At 54.4% G+C, this 21,834-nt stretch overlaps 1 protein-coding gene across 3 annotated transcripts in view; it reads right to left on the reverse strand.

Annotated features, from left to right (window-relative positions):
* Window positions 1-21,834, reverse strand: part of SPEG (striated muscle enriched protein kinase) — a 108,500-nt gene that overhangs the window by 81,856 nt on the left and 4,810 nt on the right. The window contains exon 1 of one of the 3 annotated variants that reach the window (XM_043504759.1): window positions 13,638-13,751. The exons of 1 other annotated variant lie outside the window; for it this stretch is intronic. In XM_043504759.1, coding sequence (XP_043360694.1) covers window positions 13,638-13,670 — 33 coding nt within the window. In that variant the 5' untranslated portion in view covers window positions 13,671-13,751. Of the gene's footprint in view, window positions 1-13,637; window positions 13,752-21,834 lie in introns of those variants that run through there. One more of the 3 variants, XM_038422417.2, reaches the window with a different exon arrangement.

The following is a 21,834-nucleotide window of genomic DNA, read 5'->3' on the forward strand; positions in this document are numbered from 1 at the left end:
CCTCCAGGGTTCACCCGCTGCGGCCTACGATGGGCCCTGGCGTGCTGGCATTGACCGGGGGCCACGGAACAGAGAAGTGCCATGAGTTGAGTGCAGACCGGGGCATTTCCCAGCCCCACCCTACCCCATCCGGTTGGGTAAATATCCACAGAGCAGGGGCAAGACGTCTAGGAGTTCCCGGGGCGGCAGTGCCTGCTTTCCTAACAAACGCTGCTCTCCATGGCTCCCTGCGACGCACCACCAGCCAGAGCGAGCGGGCAGAGGCACTGGGTAACGGCTAGTCCAGTGGCAAGGACGGACCAGGGACTGGGAAACAGGACCGGGGCAGAAGTGCCTCCATGCAAACAGGCTGCAGGGAGCTGCTTGGACCAGTGGTGCTTTTCCTGTATGTGACAAAGGCCGGTGTGTGCCTTATAGGAGCCCCTGTGCGGGCAGTGATGGGGGGGGTTACAGGTGCCCAGGTGTGTGCATGACCTGGGAGGTGTTTATAGGTGCCCCATGTGGGCAGTGATGAGTGTGTTACAGGTACCCAGCTGTGTGGGGAAATGGGGGGTGTTTACAGGTGCCTCGTGTGGGCAGTGATGGATGTGTTACAGGTGCCCAGGTGTGTGCATGGGGTGGGGGGTGTTTACAGGTGCCCCATGTGGGCACTGACAGATGTGTTACAGGTGCCCAGGTGTGTACGTGGGGTGGGGGGTGTTTACAGGTGCCCCTGTGCTAGGGTGACCATATTTCCCAAAGTGAAAACAGGACACTGTGCGGGGCTGGCCCAAGCCAGCTGGTGTCGCCGCTTGTTTGCCAGACGCCAGGAATGGGCGGCGGGATGATCACTGGATGATTCCCTGTTCTGTTCACTCCCTTTGGGGCACCTGGCCCTGGCATCTGTTGGCAGACAGGACATGGGGCTGGATGGACCTTTGGTCTGACCCAGTCTGGCCGCTCTGATGTTCTTATGTTGCCAGAGCCATGTGCCACCCGGGGTTGGGGCCCCATACTGCCCGGGCCTGACTGCCTGAGCCCCACCACTTGGCACCTTGTGTTACCACTCACCCCCAAACCGCTCCTCCAGGGCCCCCAAGGGGGCTGTAACGATGCGGCCTCTGGCAGGACACAACTGAGAATATCAGTTCAGGACTAATTGCTTAGCACAGGGCAGTCGCAGCCCCAGGCTGGGGGTCTTGCTGGAGAAGGAAGCTGCTGAAAGACAGAGCAAAGCTAAAGAAAGAACAGGAGGACTTGTGGCACCTTAGAGACTAACACATTTATTTGAGCATAAGCTTTCGTGAGCTACAGCTCACTTCATCAAAGAAAGAATGACTGAACTGGAAAGAGACGCTGCTGAGAGACAGGAAAGGGCTCGCAGGGGGCGTATGGAACGGCTGGCTGCTGAGGAGCATTCACCAGATGCAACAAGAAACTGCCAGACTTCAGCTCCAAGTGAAGAAAGCAAGGGAAGAACAGCACCAATTGTATCCTCGTGGAAGTCCAGTTTATAACAATGATGGTCTGTTGTATACTCTGAGCAGTTGTCTGTGTTTAACCCATTGTGCTCTGCCCAGGGGAGGGGGACTCTGACCTGGTGGGAAATAGCTGTTTGTCTGTGCAAAAAAAGCCGTTTGTCTGTGAATGAAGTTTCTGACTGTCTGTCTAATGTCTCAAAAGTGAATCTGGAATTAGATCAAGCACAGAAAGAATTCCATGCACCGCTACAGACTAGGGACCAAATGGCTCAGCAGCAGTTCTGCAGAAAAGGACCTAGGGGTTACAGTGGACGAGAAGCTGGATATGAGTCAGCAGTGTGCCCTTCTTGCCAAGAAGGCCAATGACATTTTGAGATGTATAAGTAGGGGCATTGCCAGCAGATCGAGGGACATGATCGTTCCCCTGTATTCGGCATTGGTGAGGCCTCATCTGGAGTACCGTGTCCAGTTTTGGGGCCCCCACTACAGAAAAGATGTGGACAAATTGGAGAGAGTCCAGCGGAGGGCAATTAAAATGATTAGGGGACTGGAACACATGACTTATGAGGAGAGACTGAAGGAACTGGGAGTGTTTAGTCTGCAGAAGAGAAGAGTGAGGGGGGATTTGATAGCTGCTTTCAACTGCCTGAAAGGGGGTTCCAAAGAGGATGGAGCTCGGCTGTTCTCAGTGGTAGCAGATGACAGAACAAGGAGTAATGGTCTCAAGTTGCAGTGGGGGAGGTTTAGGTTGGATATAAAGAAAAACTTTTTCACTAGGAGGGAGGTGAAACACTGGAATGGGTTACCTAGGGAGGTGGTGGAATCTCCATCCTTAGAGGTTTTTAAGGCCCGGCTTGACAAAGCCCTGGCTGGGGTGATTTAGTTGGGGATTGGTCCTGCTTTGAGCAGGGGGTTGGATTAGATGACCTCCTGAGGTCCCTTCCAACCCTGAGATTCTAGGATTCTAGGATTCATTGGTCAGGACAATGTTTCTCAGGAGCAGATTAATGTGGATGGTCAGGTGGAAGCCCTATCTGAGGAAGGAAAGGGTGGATTTTTGATGGAAGATGGATTGTTGGTGAGTACAGCTTTAAAAGTGAACTTGGAAAAGAGAGCAGGGATTTTCTGGAAGTAGCTCAGGGTAGTGAGGAGAAGAGCAGTTTACCTGGTAAGGAAGCTGCCCCACTCTCCCAGTATTTCTCTCTAACCAGCCCTGGGTGCTGGAACAAGGAAAGTCTGGATGAGCCTAGGCAGCCTTGTGAGCTGTGTCTTTGTCTAGTCAGCAGGGTGGGAAGGCGAGGAGAGCGGCAGATGAGTGTCCCTGCACCTTACCTGTTAGCTGGGTGGAGAATTGGGACAGGGAAGGAAACATGCCTGTGTCTGTCAGGGGTATTGACTCGCCTATGGAGGGAGCTACCATGGTCTCCAAGCAGTTGTCTGTGAACAGCCCTGTGTGCTGGGACCAGGGGAATGAGATCCCGAGCTCTGTGTCTGGGAAAGGAGAAAGTGTGTCCGGCTCTTCTTTGTCTGTGGAGCAGACAGAAAGTGCTTCTCAGTTCATGCTACTTGACAATTTATCAGTGGTCCCAGAGTTGGTTCTGGATTCAGCTAAAGCCCAGGAAGGGAATGGTCCTAAGTTTGTGTCTGCTCGGGAGAATGGCCCTGTAACTAGGTCGTATCTAATTAGTGTCTATGCAAAATCCCAGAGACCAGACAATTCTGGTGCTTGTATTTTGCCTGTTGCTAGTGTGTGGCTGGGAAAGGGTGAAGCAACTCTGACTAATTAGGGTGAGATCCTAGCCAGGGCACAAGGAGAGCAGAAAGATGATTTGATTGTGTTACCTACTGAGGGTGTGGAAACCTGTAGCAAGAAGGAAAAGATTCCTGAACTTGTGTGTGGCAAAGGGAAGGAGAAGGCTTCCAACCTTTTATCTAGGGAGTCTGTGAGTTTGCCTGAAAGGGGATTGTGTAGGAATCCGCCTGATGGGCCAGAGGTGATTCTGGATGTAAGTGAAACTCAGGAGTTGGTAGTGGTTCAGCGGAGCAATGCTTCTGTGGATCAAGGTAAAGATGAACTCGTGCTTCAAAAGATTCCTGAAGAGAAGATTGTTCAGGGTGGTCTGTGCAAGCAGTTTGCTGTGGCTGAAGGATGAGGAAGGGATTTGATCAAGGAAGTTTCAGTTCCTAACAGCCAGAAATGTTCTGTCATGAATGGATCCACTGACTTTCCTTCTGACAGATCCAGTGTGGATAGCTTTGAGAAGGTCTCAGATGGAGGAAAAGCTGTTAAGAAAGTTGAACAGCCCTGTGTGACGAAGGGGGAATGCTCTTAATGTTCTCTCTGGATACTGTGTGGGTGCCTCAGTTTCCCCTATGCTTTTCTTAAGTATCCAGGTGGGGGGATCAGGGGGTGTGATTGTGCAGAGCCCTAGAGGGTCAGTGTGATGGTGTCTGCACAGAGAATGGCCGACACCCTGTCTCCTGGCCACTGATGGCCTCCCCCCCCCCAAAGGTGCCAACTGAAGGGGTTGGAGAACAAAGAGATCAGGTGACCTCCTGGCCCGGTGAAAGAGACAAAGGCCAGAGGAGGGGCAGGAGAGTTTCAATCTGGAGCTGGCTGGGGAAATGGAGGGAGGGCCAGAACGGGCTCTGGGCTCCCTTCCCCCTAAGATGGACCTGACTGAGGGGTCCTGTTCTCTGTACCTACAAGCTCTGTGTTAGACCATGTTCCTGTCATCTAATAAATCTTCTGTTTTACTGGCTGGCTGAGAGTCCCGTCTGACTGCGGAGTTGTGGGGCAGGACCCTCTGGCCCCCCCAGGACCCCGCCTGGGCGGACTCGCTGTGGGAAGTGCATGGAGGGCAGAGGATGCTGGATGCTCCGAGGTCAGACCCAGGAAGGTCGAAGCTGTGTAAGCTTCTTGTCCGGGGACAGTCTGCTCACGGAGGCTCCCCCAGAGTCCTGCCTGGCTTTGTATGGAGCAGTTCCAGAGCATCGCCCGGGGACGCTGTGACACCCTGTGACCAAGTGGCTGTGTTTGGCCAGCTTGTGGGGAAGACAGTGGTGTTGGGACAGGGCTCTCTCCATGCTGATTTTGTGAGTGAGCAGTCTGTAACTCAGGTATGGAGCAGAACAGCCTTGTGACCGAACTCACAAGGATACAGGGAGAGCAGGCAAACTCTCACCCTTAGGTACTTTGAATGGGTTTGGTATCTCTTTAAAACAGAGTCCAGTCTCTAAGTTGCTGGGGGTGGTAGTTTCACAAGCAGGCAGGCAGAAGAGCGTCTGTGCAGATGTCCATAGCGGAGAGGGCCTGCAGTTGGTGAACACACCTCGCCAGCAAAGCAATTCCTGTGAGCAGGAAGCTCCTGTTTTCAACCTTCTAGGGAAAAGGTGGGGGAGGAGAGACCCCTCCTGCTGAAGGGAAGAATGAGAGTCCAGCCTTGGAACTGGCAGCAGCTGGGAATTTAAAAGCTAGTGTTTGTTTGGATGCAAATTACCTGACTGGCAGGGAGAAGAAAAGAAAAGGAGTACTTGTGGCACCTTAGAGACTAACAAATTTATTAGAGCATAAGCTTTCGTGAGCTACAGCTCACTTCATCGGATGCTTATGCTCTAATAAATTTGTTAGTCTCTAAGGTGCCACAAGTACTCCTTTTCTTTTTGCGAATACAGACTAACACGGCTGCTACTCTGAAACCTGTCATTATGCAAGGGAGAAGAAAGACTTGCTAATACCTGTTAGCACAGAGAGCACACCCAATCAGCCAGTGAATTCTGGTAAGCAAGAGAGATTGGGGTTCTCAAACTGGGGGGTCAGGACCCCTCAGGGGGTCATGAGGTTATTACAAGGGGGGTCACGAGCTGTCGGCCTCCACCCCAAAGCCCTTTTGCCTCCAGCATTTATAATGGTGTTAAATATATAAAAAGTGTTTTTAATTCATAAGGGGGGGGTCACACTCGGAGGCATGCTTTGTGAAAGGGGTCACCAGGACAAAAATTTGAGAACCACTGCTATAGGATAAGGAAAAAAAAGAGAACTTAATTTTGTAAAGGGAAGCCAGAGGTTAACCCTAAATTGCCAAAACCCCAATGGTATTGAGCCAAAGGCGGGGCACGACAAAAATTATTGTAGATGGAGACTTGCAATGAATTTGTTGCTATTGCTAATGGTAATTTTTGTAACTAATGTGTTGCTATTACCAAGAATTGTAAAAATGTCCAATGTGCCTAATTCTTTGGGAAACCCCTTAAACATGTTAAATGTGATACATGAGAACACACTTTGTGTTTAAAGACCCTGTGATACTGATGTTTCACAGTTAGTGCCTGTAAACAATCCTGGAACTTTTCACAGGAGAAAAGACGTTCCAGAACTGATGTGCTATATAAAAAGGGAAACTGAGGCACATGACCATATTGCTTTCACAGCAAAATGCCAAGATTCCTGTACCATGATCAATTACTCCTTTCCTTTTTGCGAATACAGACTAACACGGCTGCTACTCTGAAACCTGTACTATGATCAACATTAATATCTACATTGACTTGATGTTAATTGGGCTCCAAACATTGGCCAGAGCTTGTATGGATAAAGTAGCTATGTTCTTTAGCTCTTGGCAAGATCACATGAGACATACAGGAACCACGATACAAGAGCAGATCCAATCCTCTATTGTTCTAACCAAGTTTTACCTGGAGTTTGTAATCAGGTTATTGATCAGGTTATTGAACAGGACTTTGATGAACCATTTCTGTTGTACACTGACACGGCTTCTACCCCAGTGCAAGCTGTCGTGAGACTGAACCCAGGATGGGGAGCTCTCGGGATGCAGTCAGTGGTGTTTGTGTCATCCCCTCCTGCGTTGATTTTGCGTTGGGGATGTGATGTTATTACTATCAACTGGGACCTATAGATCATTGTTGCATGTGGTGCCCAGGTATGCGCGTTGCAGGTCCCAGGTGTACACAGGGTGCTGTGGGTGCGTAAGGGCATGTTATGCAAGAAACAAAGCCACTCCGGGGAGCAGAGCCCTGGGGCCTGACCCTGGGGCCTGACCTTGGGGCACACTCTGTGACACCTGCGAGATCCTGAGCTGCCTCGGGGTCCCACGGCGCGCCAGCAGCATGTGGCAGCTCAGCACCCCCGTGGCGAGGCCAAGGGGGCGGAGGATGGGAGACAATTCCCTGTGCTCCAGCCCACGGCATTTCACAGTCTGCAACATGGTAACTTTCGTCTTCTGCCCCGCACCACTCCAGGGCTGGCAGGAGCGTTCGGGGCCTCCAGGGGCAGACCGGGACAATGGGGATACACGGAACCCCGGCACCCGCCTAGCAGAATCACACCTTCCACCACCTCTGTAATTGCCTACAGACCAAATACCCAGCCCCGGGACTCCCTGCACGTTCGAAGGCCCTTTCCTGTCTCCCTGGCAGATCTGGCTCCACGCGGCCCAGAGCCGGGCAGGCAGGTGCCCACTCCCCTGCCTTCCGCCATTCCAGCCCCTGTGCCAAACAGGGAGAGACAGGCAGCAGGGACAGACACAAAGAAGAGTGTTACCCACACAGAGGCCATGTCTCAACATCCAGGCTTCAGTATCCAGGCCCCTGACTCAGCCGATGCCCCAAAGTTTCCTAGCACCAGCCGCTGCCCCACAGTGCACGAGTTTTTACAGAAAGCTACAAACTGGGAGAAGGTGCCTGGGGAAGAGTGGATCACACCCACGCACGCACACCTGTGCACCCACGCACACACACACGCACACACCCACGCCCATGCACACATGCATATGCACACCCGTGTGCACACACACCCATGCACACATGCACACACCCACACCCACCCATGCACATGCACACCCACGCATGCATGCCCATGCACCCATGCACACGCCCACCCATGCAAGTGCACACGCCCACCCATGCAAGCATGTGCATGCACACCCATGCACACATACACACCCATGCACAATGAACACGCCTACCCACACACCCACCCATGCATGCCCATGCACGCATGCACACCCCCCCATGCACATGCACACACGCCCATGCACACACCCACCCATGCACATACACACACACACACCCATGCCCATGCACACACGTACCCATGCACACACATCCACGCACACACATACATACCCATGCACACACACACCCACCCACCCACACACCTGCTAGTATGCTGTGCTGCACTAGCTAGGCAGTGGCTGCTTAGTGTGGAAGAAAGCTAATGTTGTGCCAATTTTTCAGCGTGGTTAAACAGGACGACCTGGGTAATCATTGGCCTGTCAGCCTGACATCAATCACAGGCAAGAGAATGGAGCAGCTGCTACAAGACTCAACAAATAAAGAATGAAGGGAGGGGCAGGTAAGTAAGGCAGAGCAACCTGGGTTAATAGAAAACACAGCCTGTCAAACTAAGTTGATACCTTTTTTTGACGAAATTTCAAATTTATAACAAATGACAAAGCCAATAGTGTTGACAAAATAGACTTCTCTAAGGCATCTGACTTGCTACCACATGACATTTTGAATAAAAAACTATAACAGTATAAAATTAATACAGCACACATTAAATGGATTGAAACTGGCTAACTAATAGGTCTCAAAAAGTAACTGTAAATGGGAACTCGTCATCGAGTGGCTGTGTTTCCAGGGGGTCTGTCACGACGTGGAGATTTTCCCTCATTATGTTGTATGTGAGTCTTAATGGTGAGCCTAGGTGAATTTTACTGTTTTGCATGAATACTGTGTGTGCCTCAGTTTCCCTGTGTGCTGCACCAATAGCTCGGTGGTGGGAATAGGGGCATGTGACTTTGGCTGAGACCTCTGGGGCAGGTGAGGCTGCTCCAGCTGCCTGCACCTATGCTATGACCAGTGCCCTTCATAACCCGAGCCCCAGGAGGGGGATGCAACCAGGTGACGAGCAGGTGACTCTTTGTCTGGGAAGAGAGACAAAGACAAGGAGGAGGAACAACGAGGTTGTCTGAGAGGTTGTCTGAGGTCAGATCGCAGGAAGCTGGCAGTCTTCTGTGGGGGACTGGAAGGGTAGAAGTCCAGGGCGTCTGGCCCAGAATTCCCCCAAGATGGACTTGGCTGAAAGTCACTGATTTCTGTGCTAACAAGTTCTGCCCTACGCTGCATTCCTCTCGTCTACTAAACCTTCTGTTTTACGCTGGCTGAGAGTCCCGTCTGACTGTGGAGTTGGGGGGCAGGACCCTCTGGCTTCCCCAGGACCCTGCCTGGGCAGACTGGCTGTGGGAAGCGCACGGAGGGCAGAGGATGCTGAATGCTCCGAGGTCAGACCCAGGAAGGTGGAAGCCATGTGAGCTTCTTTCCCTGAAGACAGTCTGCTCAGAGGGAGGAGGCTCCCCCAGAGTCCTGACTGGGTTCATAAGGAATAGTTCAAGATAGGACTGTCAAGCGATTAAAAAAATTAATCATGATTAATTGCACAATTAATTGCACTATTAAACAATAATAGAACACCTTTTATTTAAATATTTTTGGATGTTTTCTGAATTTTCAAATATATTGATTTCAATTACAGCACAGAATATAAAGTGAGCGCTGTACACTTTATATTTATTTTTATTACAAATATTTACACTGTAAAAAACAAAAGAAATAGTACTTTTCAATTCACCTCATACAAGTACTGTCGTGCAATCTCTTTATGAAAAGTTGAATTACAAATGTAGAATTATGTACAAAAAATAACTGCATTCAAAAACAAAACAATGCAAAACTTTAGAACCTACAAGTCCAATCAGTCCTACTTCTTGGTCAGCCACTTACTCAGACAAACAAGTGTGTTTACATTTGCAGGAGATAATGCTGCCTGCTTCTTGCTTACAATGTCACCTGAAAGTGAGAACAGGTGTTTGCATGGCACTGTTGTAGTCTGCACTGCAAGATATTTACGTGCCAAATGCGCGAAAGATTCATATGTCCCTTCATGCTTCAACCACCATTCCAGAGCACATGTGTCCATGCTGCTAATGGGTTCTGCTCAATAACAATCCAAAGCAGAGCGGACCGACGCATGTTCGTTTTCATCATCTGAGTCAGATGCCACCAGCTGAATGTTGATTTTCTTTTTTGGTGGTTTGGGTTTTATAGTTTCCACATTGGAGTGTTGCTCTTTTAAGACTTCTGAAAGCATGCTCCACACCTCATCCCTCTCAGATTCTGGAAGGCATTTCAGATTCTTAAACCTTGGGTTGAGCGCTGTAGCTATCCTTAGAAATCTCACATCGGTACCTTCTTTGGGTTTTGTCAAATCTGCAGTGAAAGTGTTCTTAAAATGAACACGTGCTGGGTCATCATCCGAGACTGCTATAACATGAAATACAGGAGCTTGGCTTGTTTAGCCTAACTAAAAGAAGGTTGAGGGGAGATATGATTGCTCTCTATAAATATATCAGAGGGATAAATACAGGAGAGGGAGAGGAATTATTTCAGCTCAGCACCAATGTGGACACAAGAACAAATGGGTATAAACTGGCCACCAGGAAGTTTAGACTTGAAATCAGACGAAGGTTTCTAACCATCAGAGGAGTGAAGTTTTGGAATAGCCTTCTAAGGGAAGCAGTGGGGGCAAAAGATCTATCTGGCTTTAAGATTCTCCTCGATAAGTTTATGGAGGAGATGGTATGATGGGATAATGGGATTTTGGTAAGTAATTGATCTTTAAATATTCATGGTAAATAGGCCTAATCCCCTGAGATGGGATATTAGATGGGTGGGATCTGAGTTACCCAGGAAAGAATTTTCTGTAGTATCTGGCTGGTGAATCTTGCCCATATGCTCAGGGTTTAGCTGATCACCATATTTGGGGTTGGGAAGGAATTTTCCTCCAGGGCAGATTGGAAGAGGCCCTGGAGGTTTTTCACCTTTCTCTGTAGCATGGGGCACCGGTCACTTGAGGGAGGATTCTCTGCTCCTTGAAGTCTTTAATTTGAGGACTTCAATAGCTAAGACATAGGTGAGGTTTTTCGTAGGAGTGGGTGGGTGAGATTCTGTGGCCTGCACTGTGCAGGAGGTCGGACTAGATGATCAGAATGGTCCCTTCTGACCTTAGTATCTATGAATCTATGAATCTATGACTGCTCTATGACATGGCAGAATGCAGGGAAAACAGAACAGGGGACATACAGTTCTCCCCCAAGGAGTTCAGTCACACCTTTAATTAACACATTATTTTTTTACCGAGCATCATCAGCTTGGAAGCATGTCCTCTGGAATGGTGGCTGAAGCGTGAAGGGGCATACGAAGGTTTAGCACATCTGGCATGTAAATACCTTGCAACGCCAGCTACAACAGTGCCATGCAAACGCCTGGTCTCACTGTCAGGTGACATGGTAAACAAGAAGCAGGCAGCACTATCTCCTGCAAATGTAAACACACTTGTTTGTCTGAGCAAGTGGCTGACCAAGAAGTAGGACTGAGTGGACTTGTAGGTTCTAAAGTTTTGCATTGTTTTGTTTTTGAATGCAGTTATTTTTTGTACATAATTCTACATTTGTAATTTTAACTTTCATGATAAAGAGATCACACGACAGTACTTCTATGAGGTGAATTGAAAAATACTATTGCTTTTCTTTATCGTTTTTATAGTTCAAATACTTGTAATCAAAATTAATAATATAAAGCAAGCGCTGTGCACTTTGTGTTCTGTGTTGTAAAAGAAATCAATATATTTGAAAATGTAGAAAAACATCCAAACTATTTAATACATTTCAATGGGTATTCAATTGTTTAACCGTGCAATTAATCGTGATTAATGTTTTTAATCACAGTTAACTTTTTTGAGTTCATCGTGTGAGCTGCCTGCGATTAATCGACAGCCCTAGTTCCAGAGCATCGCCCGGTGACACCGTGACAGAGTCCCACAGGGAGCAGTTTGGGGCCCTACACTAGTTAACATTTTCATTGACTTGGAAGAAAACAAAAGGTCATCATTCAGACAACGTTTGCAGCAGACACAGAAACTGGGGGAGGGATAAAGAAGGAAGAGGAGTCAGGTTACTGATACAGAGGGACCTGGATCACCAGTAAACTGGGCGCAGCAACCAATGTGCATTGTAATACAGCTAAATGTCAAGGTACAGATCTAGGAACAAAGAACGTCGGGCATACGCACAGCCGGCAGGACTGCCCTGGGAAGCAGTGACTCTGACAAGGATTTGGGGGGTCATGGTGGATAATCAGCTGAACATGAGCCCCCAGTGTGGCGCTGGGGCCAAAAGGGCTAATGGGCTCCAGGCCTGCCTAAACAGGGGAATCTCGAGGAGGAGCAGAGAGGTTACTTTACATCTGTATTTGGCACTGGTGCGACCGCTGCTGGAATCCTGGGTCCAGCTCTGGTGCCCACGGTTCAAGGAGGATGTTGTAAATTGGAGAAGGGGCAGAGAAGAGTGACGAGAGTGAGCTCTTTGGCTCTATCACAAGATACCTTAACAACAGAAGGTTCAGGGGTGACTTGATCACAGTCTATAACAATCCACACAGGGAACAAATATTTAATGGGCTCTTCAGTCTGGCCAAGGAGGGTCTAACACGACCTCAGAGCAGGAAGTCGAGCTAGACATGTTCAGACTGGATATATGATGTACATTTTTCATAGTGAGATAATTAATCACCGGAACCATTTACCCGGGTCGTGCTGGATTCTCCGTGACTGACCATTTTAAAATCAAGACAGGGTGTTTCTCTAACGGCTCCGCTCTAGGAATGATGGGGGGCAGGTCTCTGGCCTGTGCTCTGCAGGGTCAGACCAGATGCTCACAATGGTCCGGGCTGGCCTTGGCATGTAGGAATCAGACTCTGTATTCTGCCTGAACTGGGCTTCCCCTCCCTGGTCACTGACTGCGCTGGCTCTGGCTGGGAGCCCAAGTTCCAGGCCCGGGGAAGATGTATGAGCAGATTAACTGCACCGCCAATGGATCATTCCTCCATTTAAAAAGGAAAATGCAATCGAGTGCCATTAACAGGAGCTGTCCTGGCTCCCCCTGGGGCTGGCCTGCCCACCTCCCGCTCCAGGACAGGGAAATACGGAGCAAGCCCAGCCCTGCCCCAGCCCCACAGCATCTATCCCCTCCCCCCACCTCGTCACCAGGGCCCCTGCTTTGGCGGGAGCTGGGGAGGCCACAGGCCAGAACAGCGTGTGCCAGCAGCCCACGCAGGGCCCAGTGCTCAGGGGTGGAGCAAGGCCACCAGCCGCCAGCCCCCACAGGAAACAGGAAACCCACAGAAAGCCTCCTCCAGTCTTCTCTGGGAAGGGGGGACCAGGAAAGGGCTCTGGAGGTAGGCAGGGCAGGGGAGGGGCCAGGCCCAGGGGCTGAGCTGGGAGCAGGGCACCCAACAGGCCCTCCTGGTGGGGACAGAGGCCCCCCCCAAGTACAAGTTAAGTCTGGATGAGACTCTGGACCCAGGCCTGCCCTGGGGTGGGTGCCTGGCTGGGCCCTCCCCGACACCTGGCCAGCTCTGCCAACAGGGCCCATGGCCCTGCCCAGCCAGGGTGGCAAAGCGCCTTGAGCCCTGCCCACCCTGCCCTCCACCAGCGGCCCGGGCCGGCCGCCCTCCAGCTCGGGGTGCCGGCTACCTGTGCCAGGGAGCGGTGTCAAGGGCAGAGGGCAGGGCAAGGACCCAGGCGTTCTGGTCGCCCTTCCCAGCTCTGTCACTCAGGTAACCTTGAGCCAGACACCTCCCGCCGAGTGCCTCAGTTTCCCCCCTGCCGTGAGGAGAAGGACCCGCCCGCCCAGGGCTGGGGAAGGTCTGGTGGGGTTTGCACCCCAGTTCCCAGACCCCAGCGAGTCTGGGCAGCCCGGGGCGGGGGGTCGGGGGGCGAAGTGCCAGCTGATGGGGCGGGACCCCCGGGACCTGCTGCCCGCGGAGAGGGGGCGTGGGCCGGGGCTCTGGGGCTGGCAGCCCGGCCGGGCACTCGGCAGCACCGGGCCGCGGGGAAGCACCTGCCCGGCCCGGGCAGCGCCCGGCACCGGCCTCTTTGTGAGCCCCCCGGGCCAGCGGCTCCCCCCGGCCCGGCCCGGTCCCCCCGGCTGCGGAGCGACGGCGCCCGGGGGCTGGACCGGGGGCTCCGGGAGCGGGTCTCCGCGCTGCCCCGCCCGGCCCCGCGCAGCACCCTGGAGAGCGGCCCGGCCGCGGCCTCACCTGGACCCGCTTCTTCCCCCAGCGCCGCTTCATGGCCCGGCCCGGCCCGGCTCGGCTCGGCTCGGCTCCCCGGCCCCCACCTCGCACCGAGCCAGCCGCCGAGCGTGCGCAGGGAGCCGCGAGCGGGGGGGGGCTGCCTCCGCCCCCCAGACAGACGGGGGGCAGGGGGAGGGGACAGATGGGGGAGGGGAGCGAGCAGGCGTGGGGAGGGGAGGTACAATGGAACAGGTGGGGGAGGGGAGGCAGGGAGGGGACAGGTGGGGGAGGGGAGGGGGCAGGCGGGGGAGGGGAGGTACAAGGGAACAGGTGGGGGGAGGGAGCCACGGAGGGGACAGGTGGGGGAGGGGAGGTGGGGCAGGACTCTCCCCATCCCTTGAAGCTGATGGCAGGAGCTCTCAGCTCAGAGCAGGGGGCCGGGCTGGGTGCCCGGAGAGCTCAGGGCCGTGGGGGCCCCATTCCCTTACCCCTGCTCACTGCACCTGTCCTGGAAGCAGGGGGGGCTGGGCTGGGGATCTCTGCCCATCCCGCTGACCAGTCCTGTCTCGCTGCTCCCTCGTGCTCCCCCAGCGGCCTGGCCCCCCGTGGGGGCTTGTCTTGTTTCCCACGGGGAGCTCTGTGGGGCAGGGCCTGTCTCTGTGCTCCAGCCCCTGGCACCATGCAGCCGGCCCCAGCACTGGGGCTGCCAGAAGCGACCATAACACACACCGTGAATCACAGTATCACCGGTGACAGTGTGACAGGGCCCAGCTACACCCCGCCGGCCCCAGGCCCGCACCGGCTGTCCTCATAGCCCACACCACCCCCAGAACCGTCACGCTCCCCCCAGCCCCACCGAGACAATCCTCCTAACACCACACCGCCCTGCGCCCCACTCACGCAGGTGTCAGAATAGCAGTTGTGTTAGTCGGTATCCACAAAAAGAACAGGAGGACTTGTGGCACCTAGAGACTAACAAATTTATCTGACATAAGCTTTTGTGAGCTACAGCTCACTTCATCAGATACATGTCTCACACAGAGACCCTTATCCAGCATCCCGGAGACACCCCCCATCCTTCCCATCCCATCCTTCCCCCTCAGTCCTGGGATCAACACAGCTCCACGCCTGTGACCCTGTGACGTTGTGAGTGTAATATAATATCTCCTTGAAAGGTGACAGGGCCAGAAAGAGTTAATGAACTCCCCGACTGACCTGACCCAGGGCCCAACTTTAGAGACCAGTTAGGAAGAGATGGAAATGAAGAGAGCTGTGAACTGCAGCCTGCATGGTTAGAGAAAGACGAGTAGATGTTTGCTCAGGTCTTGTGATGTCAGCAAACAAGTCTTGTCTATGGCTGTAGCTTTGATTCAAAGTCAAAAAGGGAATATTAACATATACTTGAGTGAAATAGTTTTATTGTCTCTGTCTCTTTGAAGGTTGTGATAACCTGAACTGTTTAATGGATAAATTATCCTGTGCTAATTGCCAGGATGTTTGGGAGCAGGAAAGTTAAGCCTATTGTCTTCTCAGGCCTAAAGGCTGCAGGAAATGTATAAAGACCCTGGGACACGATCCTTCCTCATCTCAGATCTGCTTTGGGTTTCAAGAGGGGGAATCCTTAAGCCATAAGGATTGAGATTCCCAGTCACTGACTGGAGTCACCCTGAACATGGACATTGGACAATAACCTCTGGACTATTTCTAAAAGGACTTTTGGCCACTACAAACTCAGCTCTGCTCTGTATCTGAACCTCAAGAGTTGAATTCAAGTCTGTCTGTATATTGATCTTTTAACCAACGAGTAGAGGATCTTTTAACCAACGAGCTCTCTCTTTTCTTTTTTAACAAATTTTAGTTTAGTTAATAAGAATTGACTGTAAGCATGTATTTTTGGGCAAGATCTGAGTTACCATTTGACCTGGGTCTGGGGCTTGGTCCTTTGGGGTCAGGAGAACCTTTTCTTTTATATGATGAAATAAGATTTTCAAAATTTATCATCCTGTGGTAGACAGGTGTGTCTGGATGGAGCCCTGAGGCTGGTACTTTAAGGGAACTGCATGATTTGGACGTCTGAGTACCCAGGGAGGTACTAGAGAAGCTGTTTTGGGCTGGCTGGGTAAATCTAAGTAGTGGAATATCCACCAGCGTGTGGGGTTTGTCTGCCCCGGTCTGTTTGCAGTTCACCCTGATCGAGTGACCTCAGCTGGCTCCCACGGGCAGCACTGTCACAATGCCCTAGTCTGATAACTGCCTGCCATGGCCACCACCCATCCCGCCATAGCAGCCACAGCTGGACACAACATCCTCCCCCGCCCCGCCCCCCGGTGCCGTTCTGTGTCTGGCCCACGCCTGGCACACTGTGGATGGCACCACAACAGACAGACAATAGCGATCAAGTTCCATCCACCCGCAACCCCCTGACTGCCCAGCACATGCCACCAGCCCAGGTCCACCAGCAGCGTCCCCCTCAGGACCTCGGAGGCAGTAAACAAACACCCTGCACTGTCGACATCCCAACATGCTGCGCACACCCACAGCCACCCACCCCCAGCCAGGTCACGTGCCACACAACGACAACTGCCTGCACACAGGGCACTAGGCAGCACCCGCAGGGATCAGGCTCCAGAGCCCATTGCTGCCTCAGGTGAGACGGAGCAAGCAGGACTCCTGGGTTCTGTTCCCTGCAGTGCCAGACCCGCTGGGTGCCCAGAGTCAGCCCCTCTCTGTGCACTGGGGCAGTGACCCTCAGCCAGGGGGTTCTGGGTGTCGTTGGCAGGAGCCAGGGCCAAGCGACATCTAGGACTCCCATTGCATACATCAACATGCCGGCTCCAGCCCCATAAGCCCCGGGCTCAGGAACTGTCCGTAACCCCCGGCCCCATTCATGGCAGCAAATGGCCCCACCCCGAGTCAGGAGCCCGCCCTACATAGCCAGCTCCCAGGCACCAGTTCGCGAGGCTGGCTGCCTGCTGGCACCGAGGTTTGGGGGCAGGGATAGCTCAGTGGTTTGAACATTAGCCTGCTAAACCCAGGGTTGTGAGTTCAATCCTTGAGGGAGCCATTTGGATCTGGGGCAAAAATTGGGGATTGGTCTTGCTTTGAGCAGGGGTTGGACTAGAACCTCCTGAGGTCCCTTCCAACCCAATGATTATCAGGGTTTTTGTACAGGCCTGAAATGATTCTCTGATTCTCCCCTGCCCGGGAGGCTCGTCCTGCAGCAAAGCCTTTGAGCCGTGCTGCGATGTCCGCGCTGCGGGGGTCGCTTGGACCTGCCAGGGCTTCCCGCCCATGCCAGTTCTCTGCTCTTTGCACTGACTGGGCCCAGCCAGGGCTCGGCGCGGGCGGCTCGACCGGACATGTCAGAGACAGGAAATCGCAAGCCGTTAGCTCCTGGGCTTTGGGGTCATCCTCGGGGGCCGCACGGGAACGTGAGCAGCAGAGGACGAGGAGAGGAACGTCCCGGGCTGGAGCAGTAGCCGCTGCCCGGTGCACTGCTGACGTGTGCTGCCGCCAGAGGCCCCAGCAGGCTGTATGGCTCTGCCCGGGACGTGGGAATCGGGGCGCCAGCAAGCCGGACGTGGCTGCAGCCCATGGCCGGACGTGCAGGAGTGGGAAGGGACGGGGAAACTCATCATTTCTCTGACTGGCCCCAGCCCTGAGCACTCTGGCCCGTGGGGAGAGGCGAAGGTGCCCGGCCTGCAGCCCGAGTGCTATATTTACCCCCCTGCACGCCGGGGTCTCGGTCTCTCCCTGTATGTAACACAAGAGCCTGTTGCCCCGTTAGAATCTGAGGGGCTGGCACATTCCACGGCAAAAATAAATCCCAAGCAGCGCACCAGGGAGCTGGGTAGGGGCGGCTGTGACTGACTGGACAGCTGCAGGGAGCCCAGATCACAGGGCTGGTCCCAGGCTGTGGGCCACAGCACGCAAAGCACCCTGTGCAGCCGGCACTCATCCCGCCGGCCCAGTGCTACCCCCTGCGTGAACCTGGGCTGGCAGAGCCAACGGGGAGCCTCCAAGGCAGTGCAGCATCGTCCATCGAGCCGGGCCCGCCGCGGAGCTGCTGCGCGAAGATGGAGCATCGAGAGCCAGGCCGAGCGGAGCCCTCCAGCAGGGGCCGAGTGCCCCCACCCGCCTCACGCCTGCCGCTCTCAAGCTTGTCCGCAGCCCCCCAGCTGTAGCACCGAGCTCAGCTGGCCCATCATATGGGCCCCCAACAAGCCCCCAGCTGTCTCTGCCCTCGGAGGAGCCCACACGGCGGCCGAGCGGCAGAGAAAGTCAGACGGGTCCAGGCCACCTCCGCATCCGGGGGCGGGGGAGGACAGCCTCTCTCTGCAGGGTGCCTGGGGATACCGCTCCTCTACAAAGGGGTGTAAGGCTGGCAGCACTGGAGGTTGGGAGGGGAGGGCCAGGAGGGCATCTCCTGTGGGTAATTCACTGCCTGAGCAGACAAGAGGGAAGGTGCTCTCATGGGTCGGTAACTATTTAAAAGACAGGAAACAAAGGGGAGGAATAAATGGTCAGTTTTCAGTTTGAGAGAGGTAAATAGTGGTGTCCCCCGGGGTCTGTCCTGGGAGTAGTCCTATTCAACATATCGATAAATGATCTAGGAAAAGGGGTAAACAGGGAGGTGGCCAAATTTGCAGATGATACAAAACTACTCAAGATAGTTAAGTCCCAGGCAGACTGTGAAGAGCTACAAAGGGATCCCACAAAACTGGGTGATGGGGCAACACAATGTCATCTGATGAAGTAAGCTGTAGCTCACGAAAGCTTATGCTCATATAAATTTGTTAGTCTCTAAGGTGCCACAAGTACTCCTTTTCTTTCTGTGAATACAGACTAACACGGCTGCTACTCTGAAACCTGTCACAATGGCAGATGAAATTCAATGCTGATAAATGCAAAGTGATGCACATTGGAAAACATCATCCCAATAGACATATACAATGATGGGTCTAAATTAGCCGTTACCACTCAAGAGAGATCTTGGAGTCACTGTGGGTAGTTCGGTGAACACATCCACTCAATGGGCAGCAGCCGCCACAAAAGCGAACAGAATGTTAGGAACCATTAGAAAAGGGAGAGATAAGAAGACAGAAAATATCCTGACAGGTTTCAGAGTAGCAGCCGTGTTAGTCTGTATTCGCAAAAAGAAAAGGAGTACTTGTGGCACCTTAGAGACTAACAAATTTATTAGAGCATAAGCTTTTGTGAGCTACAGCTCACTTCATCGGATGCATTACGATGCATCCGATGAAGTGAGCTGTAGCTCACGAAAGCTTATGCTCTAATAAATTTGTTAGTCTCTAAGGTGCCACAAGTACTCCTTTTCTTTTTGAGAAAATATCCTGTTGCCTCTATACAAGTCCCTGGTACACCCACACCTTGAACACTGTGTGCAGATGTGGTCGCCCCATCTCAAAAACGGTATTTTGGACTTGGAAAAGGTTCAGAAAAGGGCAACAAAATGATGCGGGGTGTGGAACAGCTGCTGTATGAGGAGAGATTAATAAGAGGGGACTTTTCAGCTTGGAAAAGAGGTGACTAAGGGGGGGATCTGATCGAGGTCTATAAAATCATGAGTGGTGTGGAGAGAGTGAATAAGGACGCGTCATTTACTCCTCCTAACACAAGAACTATGAAATTACAAGGCAGCTGGCCACGGGGCTGCAGTCTCGTGAAATCCCACATTCCAGGCTGCCCTCGGCAGAGTGGCTGTGGGGGCTGCATCTCCGCTGACCGGGCGCAGAGCGACTGGACCCGACCCGGCTGCCCCAGGGGCGAGAGCAGCAACCCGCAGGAATGGGAGCTCCCCTCGCGGGAGAAGTACGCACCGAGCCAGGGCACTGGGTCACAGCCAGCCAGGCCTGCTCTTGAATGGCACCCGGCTGGGGCATGACAGGCAGGGTGACAGGGCCGGGAGCCTCGCTGGATCCCCACCGGAAGCTGCCAGGGCACCTGTGGCACAGGAAGGCTCTCTGGGAGCGTAGCCTGGAGCAAACCAGCAGCAAGACCTAGGCAATGTTCCCTCTCATTTGTTATATCCGTGTGCACAATGAATTTTGCTCCGTGCACCAATATGGAGGTGATGTGGGGTTTGGGGCACAGGAGGGGGTTCACAGTTTGGACAGAGGGTTGGGATGCAGGGGTGCAGGCTCTGGAGTGGGGCTGGGGATGAGGAGTTGGGGGTGCAGGCTGCCCCAGTGCTGGGGCCAGAGGACTCCCCCCAGCCCTCTCTCCCCACCAGCAGCAGGAGCTCTGGGGCTAGGAGAGTGGCCCATGGCAGCTGTGCATGCCCCAGCTTGCTCCCCACCCACCCCGACCTCTCTCCTCTCCAGGCCCCTGTTGCCGCGTGGCCCTTTGTAGCCTGCTGCACAGCCGCGCAGCCTAGAGGGAACTGAGGGCCCCGGCAGCAGGCCCAGATGAGCGCGCGGTGCAGCCGTCACGCCCCAGCCCGAACACAGGGAACAGCTCCGGGCCGCAAAGCCAACACGGCACTAGTGCTGGCTGCTAAGGGGGCGCAGGGCTGGCCGGAGCAAGGCAGGACTGACCACGAGTCAGAGAGGGGAGGCGGAGGGGGTGGATTGGGTGAAGCTGGTGCTGGCGCTGCTCTGGCCCCTTGTCCTCAGGGCGGCCGGGGAGGAGCCGGGCAGGAGTTCAGTCCCACCAAAGGGCAGGGTCCAGCAGTGCAGAGAAATTGGCAGCACTGGCTTGGGCAGGAGGGCAGCTGGCAGCAAGCTCTGGCCAAGCCCAGCCAAGTGGGGAGCAAGCGACAGATCCTCGGGGTGCTGAGCACGCCCAGGGCTGTTGGCACCTGAAACAATCCCCTTGGTCCAGGGTCCCGCCCTCAGCTCCGGACCCTGCAGCACCGGAGACGCTGACAAATTCAGATTCAGAGACGAGGAAGTGGAATCACAAATGGGGCTGGGGAGACAGGCACTAACAAGCGGAGGCACGGCAGAGCAGGTGTGCAAGGACCTGAGCGGGTGACCCCAAAGTCGCAGCGAAAGGGAGGAGGCTGCATGGCAGGGCCCTTGCCCTGGCACTGAGGTTGACTGTGCCCAGAGAACAGCAGCCTCTGCCCCACGCAGCCTGCAGCCCAGGAGGCAATGTGGGAGCCAGGCAAGGACGGGGGCAGGACAGGGCCACACAGAGCCGTCGGGTGTGCCCCATGGAGCGCAGGGTGGGGTGCTCATTCCCGGGAGCTGGAGGCGTGTCGATCAGCTGGAATGGACCAGGCGCTCCCTGAGACCAGGGGCAGCAGGGTCCTGGACAGAGGGACCCACTTGGAGATGGGGAGCGACCTGTGAGCCCCACGGAGCAGGCTGGGGAGTCAAGCGCTTCAGGGAGTGTCAGGGGCCCATCCCCATCCTTCTGCCCCATCCCCTCGGCCTGGTCCCTCTCTTCCCAGAGGCTGTTGCCTCCGGCATGTGCCCCCTCTGCCCCCTTCCCAGCAGTCTGCCCAGCACTGGAGGGGTCCCTGCAGGGGAAGCCCTGCTCCGTCTCCGCCAGTGACCTGGGCGGGGAATGGGGCCCATGTGCAGAAGGTGGCACTGAAGCCCTGGCACTCAGGCAATGTCTGGCCCTGCAGCTGGCCCACTCTAGAGCGGGGGGGTGGGTGCTGGCACAGGGCCTGACAGCCCCCTGGGGCGTGCGTCGCTGGGGCCAGGGCAGGCCCAGCAAGGAAAGGGCCAGGGCCGGGGGGAGGGGGAGGCCAGGTTCTGGAGCCTGGGGGAGACGTTTATTCCACATGCCCCTGCCCCCCAAGGATTTACGCTGCAGCCCGGGAAGGGCGACGGGGAGAGGCAGACGCGGTAACTCGCCCTGTCCCTGGTCTAGGCACCCAGCAGCTGCCGCTCACTGAGCGGGACCTGCCAGCCTGGCCCATGCATCCCACACCGAGAGCCACGAGCTCTGCCCTGGAGCTGGGCACGTCTACACCCATCCTTTCCTTCAGCCCAGGGGCGAGCCGGGGGCGTCCCACTGAGCCCAGACCGGGAGGGGGTTGAAGGCACCAGGGCCAGTGAGGGCAGGACTCTCAGCTGGGAGTGCTGGACGCTCGCGGTGCCCACAGTGCCCACGGCTCAGGACCGGCAGAATCAGGCTCCCCACTTCCCCAGGCCAGACCCAGCCCAGTCAGACGCCGGCTGAGCTGTGCCACACCCCAGAGAGGGCACATCTCCGGGCCTTTGCCCAAGCAGGACATTTCCCTCCG

Source organism: Dermochelys coriacea, chromosome 11, assembly GCF_009764565.3.
Source record: "Dermochelys coriacea isolate rDerCor1 chromosome 11, rDerCor1.pri.v4, whole genome shotgun sequence".
NCBI classification, from domain to species: Eukaryota; Metazoa; Chordata; order Testudines; family Dermochelyidae; genus Dermochelys; species Dermochelys coriacea.